General features: G+C 35.2%; 1 protein-coding gene across 1 annotated transcript in view; it reads left to right on the top strand.

Annotated features, from left to right (window-relative positions):
* The first annotated feature begins 587 nt into the window (after positions 1–587).
* Positions 588–14,952, top strand: part of LOC150093661 (testis-expressed protein 9-like) — a 116,729-nt gene continuing 102,364 nt past the window's right edge. The window contains exons 1-2 of the mRNA XM_090412711.1: positions 588–694; positions 9,981–10,026. Coding sequence (XP_090268837.1) covers positions 588–694; positions 9,981–10,026 — 153 coding nt within the window. The remainder of the gene's footprint in view (positions 695–9,980; positions 10,027–14,952) is intronic.

The following is a 14,952-nucleotide window of genomic DNA, read 5'->3' as shown; positions in this document are numbered from 1 at the left end:
ATTAGAACCTAATGTAATAACTAGTGATAAAGAGGAAGAGTTCTTATATTAAGTGTGTTGTCAACTAGTTTGTTTTTGAAACCACCATGATGAGTGTATGAATAAGGCAAAAATATTTTTAATATGTATACTGCATGGCCTGTTTAAAAATGGAATAATCAAATTTAGAAGCCAGTCATAAAACTAGAAAGTTTTTCAGACATCACCTTACTGAGTCAGTTGTACTCATAAATACCACATAGTCATGCATCAGTTGATATTCAGCTGTGCATTCCTTGCATGTGACTGATAATCCAACTAGGTAACCTCAAAAATAGATTAAGAACCTGTTGTTATAGTCTTATGTTTTATCAAGGGCAGATATAAAATAATTGATTTTATAGTAATTGATGTTTGTTACTAATTATTTCTATACAGAAAAGTTCTCATTTACGTAGAAACCATCTCTTTAACCATTCAGTCTTTCTCCTATTATAATTAAATCTTTAATCTTTATGCATCTTAAAAAGAGGTTATCTCAGAACAAAAAAAAAAAAAATGACTGAATGGGGAAGTTATTCAAGTGTTCTCTACATTTTCAGCTTAAAATGAATGCATCTTCTGCTGCAAAAAACAAAACAAAATCAAGGAATGATGATAAAGATCAAGTAGATGGGAATGATGAAACAGCACATAAAGATGAAAATGACACCAGGTAATGGGATTTGTGTTAATATTTATTTGAATACATGAATGGTATTCTTTCAAACCAAATTCTAAAACTTTAATAATTTGTATGATAATTTTAGGATAAAAAAATTGTGAGTCACATGTTTAGCATTATAATAAGTCTTACTTTTTCATACGATAGCATAAATTTTCATCATATGGATTCTTGTGAATTTGTAGTATGTATACTATGATATTTATGAAATTCATTAGTTTAGTTTTTTTTTCTTTATTATATTATTGTTTGCATTTCCTGCATAATTCTGACATTTTTAGCTAGTAAAAATAGAAATTAATTTGACAATGCTTGTAATTTTTTTGGTTCATTTCATTAATCATGTTCTTTTTGTGCATTTAATTTAGTTAATTTGCTCTGACTTTCTTTATTCCCACCTCACCTTGAGCATATTCTGCACTTTGTTTCTTCCAAATTTGTAACTTGGTATTTGTTAACATGTGAGCATTGATCACTTTCTTACTAAGATAAAACTAAAATTACCATTGAAATGGCTATAGTTAATGAAGAAGCAAAAATAATAATAAATGAAATTAAACTTGACAAGAAATTACATTCTTGTTTCATCCTTTATCCAAATGTGAGTAAACAAAGTTTGCATGTGAAGTATCATAGCGACTAGGCTGTATGTATAAAGAGACTAATGACTTTACATTAATTTTATTTTTTTTAATGTGGTTCCAACCCACAAGGTTATTAGTAAACCTATAGCACGTTCATACCATGGGTGGGCTAAGGATTTTTTTTCCCTATTTTTATCAGTTTTATATATATATATTTTTTAATTTATTTTTTACATAGTCTTGGAAACCTTGCTCTTCAGACCAAACATGGAACTTTTTCAATCCACTTCAGGTCTCCAATAAGTGTGGTGGTATGAAAGGGATAAAAATCCTATGTTGTTATATAGCCAGTAAGTGAAACTCAAGATCGAGAACTACGATCTATGAGTTTATCCTATGAGTATATAGGATTTTTATCCCTTTAATATCTATTAAGTTGCCAGAAAACTAGCCGTTTGGCTTTTCATTTTAATTAAAAAATATAAGCACACCTTTATGGCATTCGTATAGTTGAAGGTATGTAAGTTCTTTTCACTAAGCTTTGATATCTTCTAGGTCTACCTACTCACTGATGAGACCTCAAAAAAAGGTTGAAACCGGTCTGGGTAGTGACCTCTCCTCATAATGTAATGACAGTATTACATCTCCTAGGAGCTGTGTTTTACATTGAGAGAATATCAAGAATAGTGAGGGATCTTGCTCCACCTTTGCTTCGAATTGCCTTCGCCGATAGTTTTTCGGCATTGAAACTCATAGATCGTAGTTCTCGATCTTCAGTTTCACTTACTTGCTATATAACAACATCGGATTTTTATCCCTTTAATATCTATTAAGTTACCAGAAAACTAGCCGTTTGGCTTTTCATTTTAATTAAAAAGTGTGGTGGTCTCGCACTGGGCAATGAAATTCATCTCCCACATTAATTGCCTTAGTATCACTCAATTCCCCAGGATTTGAAGGGGATAAATTAACTGTGGAAAGGGTAACAGAAGCGGATAACAAAGATGGTGTCAGGACTGTACAATGTCAATTATGAGGATCGACTGAGGGAATGTAGACTTCAGAGTTTGGTGGATAGATGGAGAGGTGATATGATCGAGACTTTTGAACTGTTGAGAGGCAGTTACAGGGTAGACACTGGGGAGTTTTTTCACTTGGTGGAATGGCAGGAAGGAGTGAAGACAAGGGGCCATCCCTGTAAGTTACGAAAGGAAGCTGTGAGCAAGAGAGCGAGACGTGGTTTCTTTGCATGGAGGGTGGTTGAACTGTGGAATGCATTGCCTAAGAGAGTGATTAGATCAAGAACAGTCAATGAGTTCAAGGAATTGTATGATAAACTTTGTGTTTCCTAAGAATGACCTCCCACGATGAATCTTTTGACTCCATTGAGGCCTGGATGATAATAATAATGCAAAGCACACATCTTTTTGGACATAATACTTTGTATTATGGGAAGTACCACAATCCAGCCAGTTTTGACCTTCGTTGAGTTAGTATTAAAGTATATGGGGACAGGTACTTTTCCAAAAACTCTGAGCAATCTACAAGATCACTCTAAATCTCACTGAGTGAGGTGATCCTAAAAGATTGCTCCTGACCTGAATCATTCCAGGACAGGAAACGCAGCAGTGGCTGCACTCAGTGACAGGCAAAAATTCACTAGTGAGCCGAACTACTCTGTTCTCCAGGAAGCAAGCAAGCATGTCAATAAAGGCTGAGTAGTGGCCTTTTCTAGATTCCTTTCTTCCTTTCATTATACACATCTGAAAGGATGTTCTTTGCATTATGGGATACTAAAGCAGTTAATGTGAAGTCATTAGCGTCCTTATACAAGTAGCCTAGTTGTGAAGATACTTCATTGCAAACTTTATTTGTTTACACTTGGATAAAAGATTAAACAATATAATTTCTTCTTATTATTATTATATCACACCTCCAGGGAGTCCAAAGACTCATCGAGGGAGGGCATCAACTCTACAACTCCTCATTTCACTACTCCAGCAACCTTCATCATCTAACACCAACGCCATCTATCACCGACTACCGCCACTAGTGCTTTCACAGACAATCGCAAACATCCATGCCCACGGCATGATTCAAACCCACAGCCTTTTGGCTGGAGAGCGGTTATGCTAATCACTCGGCCAACCAGGCCGGCGAGTTCTTGGCAAGTTTCATTTAACTTATAACCTTATAACTTTTAACAACCAAAAACAATAATGAAAATCCCATTATAAAACCAGATTATTAAATTATGCAGTTGTACATATGAGCAAAGAATTAACTAATTTTTAGATAAAATAGAAAAATGTGAAGAAGTAGAAACAGAATGGTATAATATAAAAATAATACTAAACATAAAAACAAATGACAAGTCTAGGAAAGACCAAAAAATATTTTTTAAAAAAATTAAAAATATGGTATGACAAAATTAAAGAAAAAAAAAATTTTTTTTATGAATAGAATAGTCATTTCTATTCATTAAAAAAGTAATAAAGAAGATCCTAGAAATTAGAGGAGTAAGCATTTTGAATTACTGTTGCAAAATATATACTGTTAAATTAAAAAAAAAAAACACTCAGAAAACTTTATGCTCAGAATGACTTTAGAAAAGTGTTCGTGTATAGATACAAATCCATGTTTGAAATTAATAATGGAAAATATGCTACAAGAAAGGCAAATAGCATTCTAAGAACTATTATACATATATATGATAATTAAAATACAGATGTGATTGAACTCTCATCGTGGAGAGAAATAAACCAAGGAGTTAGATAGGAAGGTCCTCTATTTGAAACCGTTTAATGTTTATTTGAATGATATAGTAAGAGTTTCTTAAGGATCACAGCCAGATAACTGCCAGGAGGCCTCCATGTTGCTTTTAAGAAGTGAAGAAAACTAACTTGAGGTTTTGACCAGTTGTCTAATCCTCACCTTCACATGGTGCACCCATTAGTAGGTATCTATCCATTGGCTACTGAATGGACTGGCAATTTGGGACTTAGTCAACCAAATTATACTTTTTTATTATTATTATTTGACACCTCCAGGGAGTCCAAAGACTCATCGAGGGAGGGCACCTGCTCTACAACTCTGTCTCAACCACTCAATCTACCAACGTCATCTACCGCCACTAGTATTTCCACAGACAGCACAAACATCCATGCCCATGGCGGGATTCGAACCCGCAGCCTTTTGGCTGGAGAGCAGATACGCTAACCACCCGGCCAGCCAGGCTGGCTCTTTTGGCTTAAACCAGAACAAGGCTGTCCCCTCTCCACTGTTTGTCAGGGAACCCGAGTGAAACAATGAAAAGTAACCTACTTTTCACCTCAGCATCTTGAACAACAACAACCCTAGTGTCAGAAGAACTAAAGATAGGAAACATCAACATAAAGAGCATCTGTGGTAAGAATACTGAACTTGCAGAAGAACTGGAAAAGTTCCACATGGACATAATTGGTATTACTGAGACAAAGAGGACTAAAACTGGCAAGGTACTACTAAATATTAAGTGTAGGATGTTATATTCAGACAATAACAATCAAGGAAAGAATGGAATAGCAGTAGTATTCATCACCAAGCATGAAGATGCACTTTTTGATTGGAAGGCAAAAGTAGTCTTCAGAATGTGAGTAAACTTCAAAATGTGGACATTATTATTATATGGTTACCCTGTATACTCCATGAAGTTGAGACTCATCACAGGAGACTCAGCTACTAAACATTTTTATTTAGTAGCATGGCAGTCCATTTCACTTCACCACACCACCCTCCAAGTGAAATCTCTAGTCTGTATGCCCTTACTAACCATACTCTTACACAACTGCCATGGGTGTCCTCTTGATCTCTTTCTACTCATGTATTGAAAAAAAAAATTTTTTGTGTGTCAATCTTATAGAATTCCTTTAGTAACTTATAGGTTTCCATTACGTCCCCTCTCTTCTGTCTATCAACTAAACTCCACAATCCATACATCTTCAGGCTATCCTCATATGGTGCATTCCCCAGACCTGTCACCAGCTTGGTTATTCATATCTGAATCCTCTTCATCACCTGATCCTCAAGAAACCCAGTTAACCAAATCTGTGCACATAGTGAAAATGTGATCAAATCATAGCCTTATAAAGAGGGATAATACAAAGGGGGGGGTCTGGAAAGTTCTGACAAGCACCTAGAACAAAAATGATATTAAAACAACTGATATAACCACAAGAAAGAATGTACTAGTAGCAGAGTTATGAAGGCAACTTATATTCTTATATCCTCTTATGTTCTTTCTTGTGGTTATATCAGTTGCTTTAATATTATTTTTGTTCTAGGTGTTTGTCAGAACTTTCCATCCCCCCCCATTTCACTCATTTCTCTCTATGTTTACTTGTCAATGTATTTTTCAACATCCAAGTAATTCCTTTGAGCTGTTTTGCCAACTTTTGCAACAACATATTTTCTGAACTTCAAATCTATGTCCACCATCACCTTTGGATTCCTAGCCTCATCAGTTTCCTACAATCCAGTACCATCAATATTGATACAAAGTGTGCAATTTTTTCATCCTGCAGTGCATTACCTTACATTTTGCAACATTCAGTTAACAACCAATGTTATTTAATATATAAAACTAATATATTATTTGCAGGATATCTACATCACGATTATCAACTATTGCTCTCCCCAGTTTTGCATCATATAAAATGGACAGTAAAGCTGAACGTAAAAATTGAGGAATTTCTGTGTTATCCAGGCAAGATTTTTGCAAGTATACTTGAGACAGAAAAATTTTGCAGAGAAACTTGGAGAAGACCAAGCCATATTCAGGCTAAATAGATATTGTCACAATTAGATTTTCACTTTTTGACAAATAGGTGAGAAATATGATAATATGACAAGGATCTATCATATATTTTCTAGATATGGAAAAGTAATACAACAGGGTGGCCAGGGAAATGCTTTTCATAATGCTACAATTATATGGTGTAAATGGCACATTATACAGAGCAGTGCATAGTCTATATTTGACTTGCAAGTCAGCTGTTAGAATTGAAGGATATAAAGAAAGATGTATAATCATGTGAAAGATGAGTGTTCACAATATCTTAAATATTATTCATCATCTATATAGATATCGTTATGAAAGAAAGTGGCATGAAACCTGATATTAGAATCAGAGATTCTAATATCTCATCAACCACTCTTCATGCAAAGAACCTGCTCCTCACTCCTATGCTCATGCCCTCCTTATACAGTTTCCAGCAATATTGTTCTACCCCCTTCTCCCATTCTATGAAAAATCTCTTCCATGTCAGTCTGATAACAACCCCTGACTAGCTTATGTCTCAATCAGACTTAGCTTCTCTGCTTTGTGCAGATAATGTACTCCTCCCAAATATATCCAGTGCAAGTCTCCAGAATTCTCTAACTAAATTGAATAACTATAACAAATTTGGCATGAAAATCAATAATAACATGACCAAAACTATAAAAATAGGCAGAAACATGAAAAACTTCAGCTGTATTCTCAATGAGAATACAGCTGAAGTTTTTTAATTCTCTTGAGAACCTATAAAATAAGTAAAATATTTCAGCTATTTTAAGCACAGTTTTTAGTGAAGATAGCAAATTTAATATGGAAATAGATGAAGAATTATCAAAACTAACTATATATGAGATGGATTGCAAACCAATTTTATCTTATGGAACTAAGAGCTGAATTAGAAATAAAATAATTGGTGTAAGACTGGAGACAACAGATGAAAAAGATTTGGGTGCTATCAGGTGGTGTCAATAGTAGTTATCGTATTTAAAATGAGGATATTAGAAAAAGAACTTGACGTTGTTAAGCCATGAATGTGTTAGTAGAGCTAATTTCAGATGGTATCGTCACTTAAATAGAATTGAAGAGGGAATTTAGCTTAACAAGTGTAATTGTTATTAACTTCTGCTCCATGGAGTCAGACTCATCGTGGGTGGTACACACTATTGCACACAATGCTCATCCAACCATGCTTTAAACTAATTCAATGTGGCTACAATCACAACATACTCAGACAATGCATTCCACTCATCAACCACTCTCCATGAAAAGAACCTGCTCCTCACTCCTATGCTCACGCCCTCCTTATACAGTTTCCAGCAATATTGTTCTACCCCTTCTCCCATTCTATGAAAAATCTTTTCAATGTCAGCCTGATAACAACCCCTGACTAGCTTATGTCTCAATCATATCCCTCTCTTCCTCCTATTTGCAAGGCTTTGCATCTTACATTCTCTCAATCTTTCCTTGTACTCCACATTCCAATGACCACTGGCCACCTTTGTGAATCTTCTATGGACCCTTTTCAACATATCCTCATCACCATGAAAACCCAGTCACCAAATCTGTGCACGATAATCCATATGAGGCCTAATCAAGGCCTCATGCAATGGCATCATAACTTCTCTATTTCTGCATGTCAGGGTGCTCTGCATCATTGCCACTATCCAATGTGACATCTTCACAACTTGTGTAATGTGGCCCCTGAATTTCAGGTCCTTGTCCATCATCACTTTAAAGTTTCCCCATCAAGTGTATACTTAGCATTCCATTGTTGCTTACCAAATCTCAAAATCTTGCACTTTGCAACATTGAGCTGACACTTCCACTTACCTGCCCATTCATGCAATCTATTCAAGTCCTCTTAATAATATAAGCACGTAAACACGAAAGATATTTAATTAACCAAATATTTCAGTCTGGAAATAGCAGACCATCTTCAGTGGCACTACAAGAACAGTTTTAAAAAAAAATACAAGGTGGAATGCTAACGATAGATCATTTAAAAATAGAACAAGCCATATGATGTTATATCACTAAGTATTAAAGGGAATATTTTTAAGCAGAGACATGATTGAAAATAAAGATATTAATTAATAATATTAAATAATATAAAATTAATATGAATTAATGAGTTATCCTGATTACTTTCCCAAATTTTTGATATAGATATACAGTCATTCCGATTCTTTCTGTAGAAAATTAGAAGTAGAACAATTAGTTTTGGCTCTTCTGATTAGACATTTTATGATTCCTGTTTTTTGACAAGGATGATGGGCTAACTCTTTAAGAATATAACGACCTGTGAATGTTGGTTTCCTGTAAACTGTAGTTGTAAGAGTATTTAAAGGTGACCGGATGAGGAGAACATCTAAAAAAGATAACTGATTGTTTTCTTCCATTTCCATAGTAAACTTTATACGATGATGTAAGGAATTGATAGTTTAAAAAAGAAGGTAAGGAGTAACTGGTAATTAGCTTACAGAATTAACAGCACATATAAAGTATATTAATTAAAGGCAACTTTAATGAATAACTTCTATATTTCGGCAACGTCAAGTTGCCATCTTCAGTTGCCATGCTTTTGTTAGTGCCTGTGTGCACATACCATATCTTTATGTTCCTGAAGATGGCAATGTGACGTTGCCGAAATATAGAAGTTATTCATTAAAGTTGCCTTTAATTAATATACTTTATATGCGTTGTTAATTCCGTAAGCTAATTACTAGTTATGTATGACCAACGTATAAGCCTTGCTACTAGAAAGGTAAGGAGTAGGTAAAGAGTTGTGCAGCCATATAGTAAAGATGTCATCTATATATCTTATCCAAAAGGATGGTTGAGGGAAAATAGATGAGAAGAGAATGTTTTCTAGATGTTCTAAATAAAAGTTGGCTAAAGCAGGAGAGAGAGGACTTCCCATGGCTGTTCCTTCTACTTGGCTGTAAAATTTGTTTTGACATAAGAAATATCCAGAGCGTATTATGAAATCGAATAATTTTATTATGTCTTCTGGAAAGATGTCAGCAAGTAATTTTAAACTCTCCTTGAGAGGTACATTTGTATATAAAGATTCTATATCAAAGCTCACCATAAGATCTGCAGGTTGCAATGAGACATTTTTCAATTTTTCCAAGAAATCTGAGGTGTTTTTTAGAAAGGAACTAGAGTTGCCTATGTGAGATTTCAATAATTTAGCTAGATATTTGGCTATACAGTAAGTAGGAGAATCAATACAATCTATTATTGGATGAAAAGGAAAGTCAATCTTATGTATTTTAGGAAGACCATAAAATCTAGGAGGTCTTGCAAAATGAGTTTTAAGTCTTTCAATTGTATCTATCTAAACTTGTATATTAATGATATCGGTTTGTTCTATTTTTAAATGATCTATTAGTCTTCCACCTCATTTTTTTTTTTTAAAAACTGTTCTTGTAGTGCCACTGAAGATGGTCTGCTATTTCCAGACCAAAATATTTGGTTAATTAAATATCTTTCTTGTGTTTACGTGCTTATATTATTCAGTCTTTATGTCACAAGTATCCTTAAAACATCAAATTCAGGTCCTCTTGTAAGGCCATAACATCTGCTTGATTCTGCATTGTGCTTCCCAATTTTGCATCATCTGCACAGCTGCATATCACTAGTTAAATCCATCCCAATATACAAGTTAAACAACAGTAGTTCCCAGTATCCTCATATAGATTAAAAATTCCTGACATGTACTCTCAGAAGTTGAGGATGCATGTCAGAAATTTGATGATGATACATAAATTATGTCAATTTATATATAGTAAGTTTTAATATCAAAAATATTTTGGTTTCATCATCATGCAGTATTTTTTTTATTTTATTATATTTTTTTAATATTTTAATACAGAAATGGTGACCCAGATCCTGATATTCCAGACCATGATCAAGAAGAGGTAATGATAATTATCTTAATTATAATAAATAATTAATGTTAGTAACAGTTTAGGATAAATTTTTAGATTATTATATTTAATTTAGGATATTCAATCAATTATTAGTAGCGTTATTATTATTTTCGTACTTTTCAACCAGAAAGCAATAGCGAGTTCAGGATAACTTGACATCCTTATCTTGTTTCTTTATCGGGATTGTACTGTTATTTATACTCTTTTAATGAAATCAGATTTTTTTTTAAACTGTAAACATTTTAATTTGTCATAAACTTTTAATGTACAAAATATCTGTATTTTGACCAGAACTGCGTAGATTATGGAGTTATTTTTCTGAGGTAGCCCTAACCATTATGGATGAGGAGACACAGTGAAGTGTTTTAAATATAGACTGATTTTTGTAATTTTGAGACTTTCTAGATATCACAAGTGTTAACAAGGCTTTTTACATCCTAGGAGAAGAGATTTAGTGTTTTAGACTTCCTGATTATCTGTTGACAACAATAGTTTCATGAAGTTATATCGGAAGATTATCTGAAACAGTAAAGACATATTGTTTCTGAATATCAGCTAGAAGCAGATTGTCCACAAATTAGTTGGTACTATCTATGCCATCATAAGATAGCACCAACCGAGACATAAACAGATTCCAGGATGTTTGCTGGAAACAGTTATTTCTTCTTAGTGCATGGGTGGTTCTATTTATGTTTGATTAATAATCCTAGCATAATCCATGGCTGTGGAATCATTGAGTCAATCACTAATTTGAAGATGTGGTACAAATTAACACTACCCATTATTGTAAATTGAAGGATTTAAGAAAAAGGATCATGGTTGAACATTAATACTGAAAAATGGATTGATGTGTTATTAATCTTATAAATAAGCATATTATGTATTTTGTAGATAACTATCTTCAAATACTTTTGAAGATATACATAGTATGCATTCTGTTGAAATAGTAGCTACTTTCAGTATTTAACATTAAAAGATATTAAAAGTAAATGATTTTAAATGACTCGGTTATCTTTTTATTTGTATATGAAATTGTTCAGATATTTTTATGGAAGAGATTATGTACAATTTAATAACTTATTATAATATGCAATGATTTGATATCTGAAAATATGATGTAGTATGTTAGTTTTGGTCACATGCAGATGTATATATCATACACATCTGCAGGATATTTAGTGGGGTGTTGCTACAGACCCAGGAGCACAGAGGGTGGGGACCAGGAAATGTTTAGACAGTTGAGTTTGGCAAGTGCAAGAAGAATGATTGTTATGGGAGATTTTAACTACAGTAGTATAAATTGGGGAGAGGAAGATGCATGTAGCAAAATGGGAATGGAATTTCTAGAATTCTTGAGGGACAAATGTCTTAGGCAACATATAATAGAGGGAACAAGAGGTTCAAGAATTTTGGATTTGGTTATAGCATCAGAAGAGTTGATAATAACTGAGATGACATCTCTCCCACCAGTTGGAGAGAGTGACCATATGGTTTTGACTTGGAAAACGAATAGATATGCAGGAGTATCAAAGAGATGGGAACATATGTAGAATTATAAGGCAGGTGATTATAATAGTCTAAGACTGCAACTTGGGGAAGTTTCATGGAGGGAGGAATTGGAAAGCTGGGATATCATTAGTGCAAAATTATGAAAGAATATTTGTTAGCAGCAATGGTAAGTTGTATACCACGAGTGAACAAGAGGACACAATTTGGAGTAAAGTGAATGACAATATTAAACAGGAATTGCATGCGAAAAAGAGGCTATGGAAGAAATATAAGGAGACAGGAGAAGAGAAGATGCATGAAGAGTATAAGACACAGGCCAGAAGAGTGACTAGTATGGTAAGGAAGACAAAACTGGAATATGAGAGGAGATTGGCCCTAAGCTCCAAAGAAAATCCTAGGGAATTTTTTAGATATGTGGCCAGTAGGAGGAGAAATGACTGTGGAAGAATGATATTGTGGGATAAAAATGGGAATAGAGTGACTGATGCAGAGGACATAGTGGAATTGTTCAATGCACATTTTATTGGAGTATTTCATCCTGGAGGAGTCAGTTTTAATGCTAGAGGGATTGGGCAGGTTCGAGGTTTAGAGGTACAGGAGGAGAGTGTGTTTCAAATACTGAGTACTCTGGATGTCAGTAAAGCTGTGGAACTGGATGGTATTTCACCATGTGTTTTGAGAGAATGTGCTAGAGAACTGACAGTGCCTTTGACCTTGCTTTTCAATGAAAGTCTGCCTGCAGGAAAGGTGCCCATGGAATGGAAGGAAGGTAAGATAGTGCCATTGCATAAGGGCGGTAGCCGACTGGAAGTGTCCAATTATAGGCCAGTTTGTGTGTCATCAGTAGTTGTTAAGATCTTGGAGAAAGTAGTGAGGGATCATATACAGCATTGGGCAGATGAGGGTAATGTTATCTGTGAGAGTCAACATGGATTTGTGAAGGGGCACTCTTGTTTTAGCAATATGCTAGCCTTTTATGATAAAGTTACAAGAGCATCAGATGAGGGAAAGGCATATACTGCCATTTTCTTAGACTTAGCGAAGGCATTTGACAGGGTTTCACTTGATAAGCTGATATTTAAGTTACAGCACATGGGTCTGGATGTCATATTGGTCAACTGGATTCAGGATTGGCTGTCCGATAGGTATCGGAGAGTTGTGTATGGTGGGGCAGTTTCAAGGAAGCAGAGGGATACAAGTGGGGTCCCATAGGGCTCAGTACTGGGACCTATATTGTTTAACCTTTATATCAATTACGTTGTCGGTGGATTGCAAGGGAATATTCAGTTTTGCAGATGATGCGAAGCTGGGAAGGATTATTAGTAATAGTGCAGAAGTGGCAGCCCTGCAAAAGGATTTGAATAAGCTAGATATATGGGCAAATGAATGGGGATGTCAGTCTAATGCAGCAAAATGTAAGGTCTTGAGGTTTGGGAAACATTGATGAGGCACTGCATACTCTATTGGAGGAGTTAGTTATACTGGAGGAAGTAGGGGAGACAAGAGATCTGGGGTTGATGATTGATAGAAACCTGAAATTTAGAGGACATTGCAAAGGTGGTAAAGGTAATAACACAGAGGATTGCTGCAATAATGAGAAGGATGCTGACCTGCAGAGATAAAAGAGTTATCATTCTGTTGTATAAGACCCTGATCAGACCACACATGGACTATTGTTCTCAGATTTGGTTCCCAGGATTTGAAGGGGATAAATTAACTGTGGAAAGGGTATAAAGGCAGATAACAAAGATGTTTTCAGGACTGTACAATGATTGTTATGAGGATCGGCTGAGGCAATGCAGACTGCAGAGTTTGGTGGATGGAAGGAGAAGTGATATGATTGTGACTTTTAAACTGTTTACACGTGGTTACACGGTTGACACTGGGGAGTTCTTTCGCTTGGTTGAACAGCAGGAAGGTGATGACAAGAGGCCATCCCTGGTGGAGTGGTGAGAGCGAGAACGGTCAATGAGCTTAAGGAGTGGTATGATAGATTTTGTGTTTCTTAAGGGGCCCTCCCCTCGATGAGTCTTGATAGACTTTGTGTTTCTTAATAAGGACCTCCCATGATGAGTCTTTTGACTCCATGGAGGCCTGAATAACTATTATAATAATAATATCTTTAACACTTGTTAAATGTATATAATAAGAGTAGCCTTGAAAAGAATGCAGAGAACCGATCAGGGCTTCTGACCTAATGTCCAATCCTCACCTTCTCATGGTGCACCCTGTTGGGTATCTACTTGGATACTGAACGAATGAGGATAGGCTGGCAATTTGGGATTTAGCCAACCAAATGTATTCTTATTGGCTTAAACCAATATACGAAATGATGGTACAACATGACAAAATTTCATGCCTGCTGGGGTGACACCCGGTTTAACAAGGCCCCTGTTGGTTTCACCAGGGAACCAGGACAAACAGCAAAAAGTCAGCTACTGGAACAAATCTGAAAGCACACCCCAACTCAATATCACTAGAGTTAAAGATCGGTACTATCAAAATAAGAAGCCTGAATGGCAAAGAAATGGAGCTAGCTGAGGAATTAGATAAGTACCAGATCTACATAATAGGGATGACTGAAACAAAAAAGCCAAAACTGGTGAGATCTTTCTGAGCAATAAATACAAAATGTTATATTAAGGCAATGACAATCAAGGAAAAGGAGTATCCATAGTATTCAACACAAAATACGAGGCTAATCTTCTTGAATGGCAGGCAGTCTCAAGTAGAGTGATGTGGATAAATATCAGAATGGGGAATTGGACAATGAGACTTATTTGTGCCTATGGTCCTACAGAAGGTTCTACTAAAGTAGAAGTGGGGGAATTTTTTGATGCTTTAGAGAAACAACTGACACAATGAAAAAGGAAAAGTTGGTACTTGTTGGGGTTCTAAATAGCAGAGTAGGAAATGATTGTCAGACATAAAAAAATATTTTGGGAAAATTTGGAGAAAAGAGCAAAGCTAATAATAATGGCAAATATCTGTTGGATTTCTGCTCAAGACATGGACTGGTTATCACTAACACCATGTTCCAACATAAAAATGTGCACAAATTCACATGGAGAGAAGAGGCTAGGAATAAGAAAAGTCTCATTGACTATGTTATTGTTGATAGTGATGTTTTCTCCCTGGTGCAGGACACCAGAGAGTACAGATGATTTGAAATTGGAAGTGATCACTATTTAGTCTTGAGCTGGATAAAATTGAATATCATATCAAAAAGAATAACATGTAAGAAAGTTTTTTAAAGCAAATAAAAGTTGAGCAGCTCTCGGATGTGAACTGTGGAAAAAAATACACAAAGATTATTGAAAAAAAAATGAAAGCGTTTGAGAACAGGAACCAAACCTTGGAGATTCAGTGGTAAGCCTTGAAGAAAACCCTGATTGATTCAGCCAG

Source organism: Typopeltis vanoorti, chromosome 23 (assembly GCF_054136105.1).
Source record: "Typopeltis vanoorti isolate ZY-2024b chromosome 23, IOZ_Tvanoo_1.0, whole genome shotgun sequence".
NCBI lineage: Eukaryota > Metazoa > Arthropoda > Arachnida > Uropygi > Thelyphonidae > Typopeltis > Typopeltis vanoorti.
Note: the sequence above shows the minus strand (reverse complement) of the source record. Positions and strands in the feature narration are given on the sequence as shown.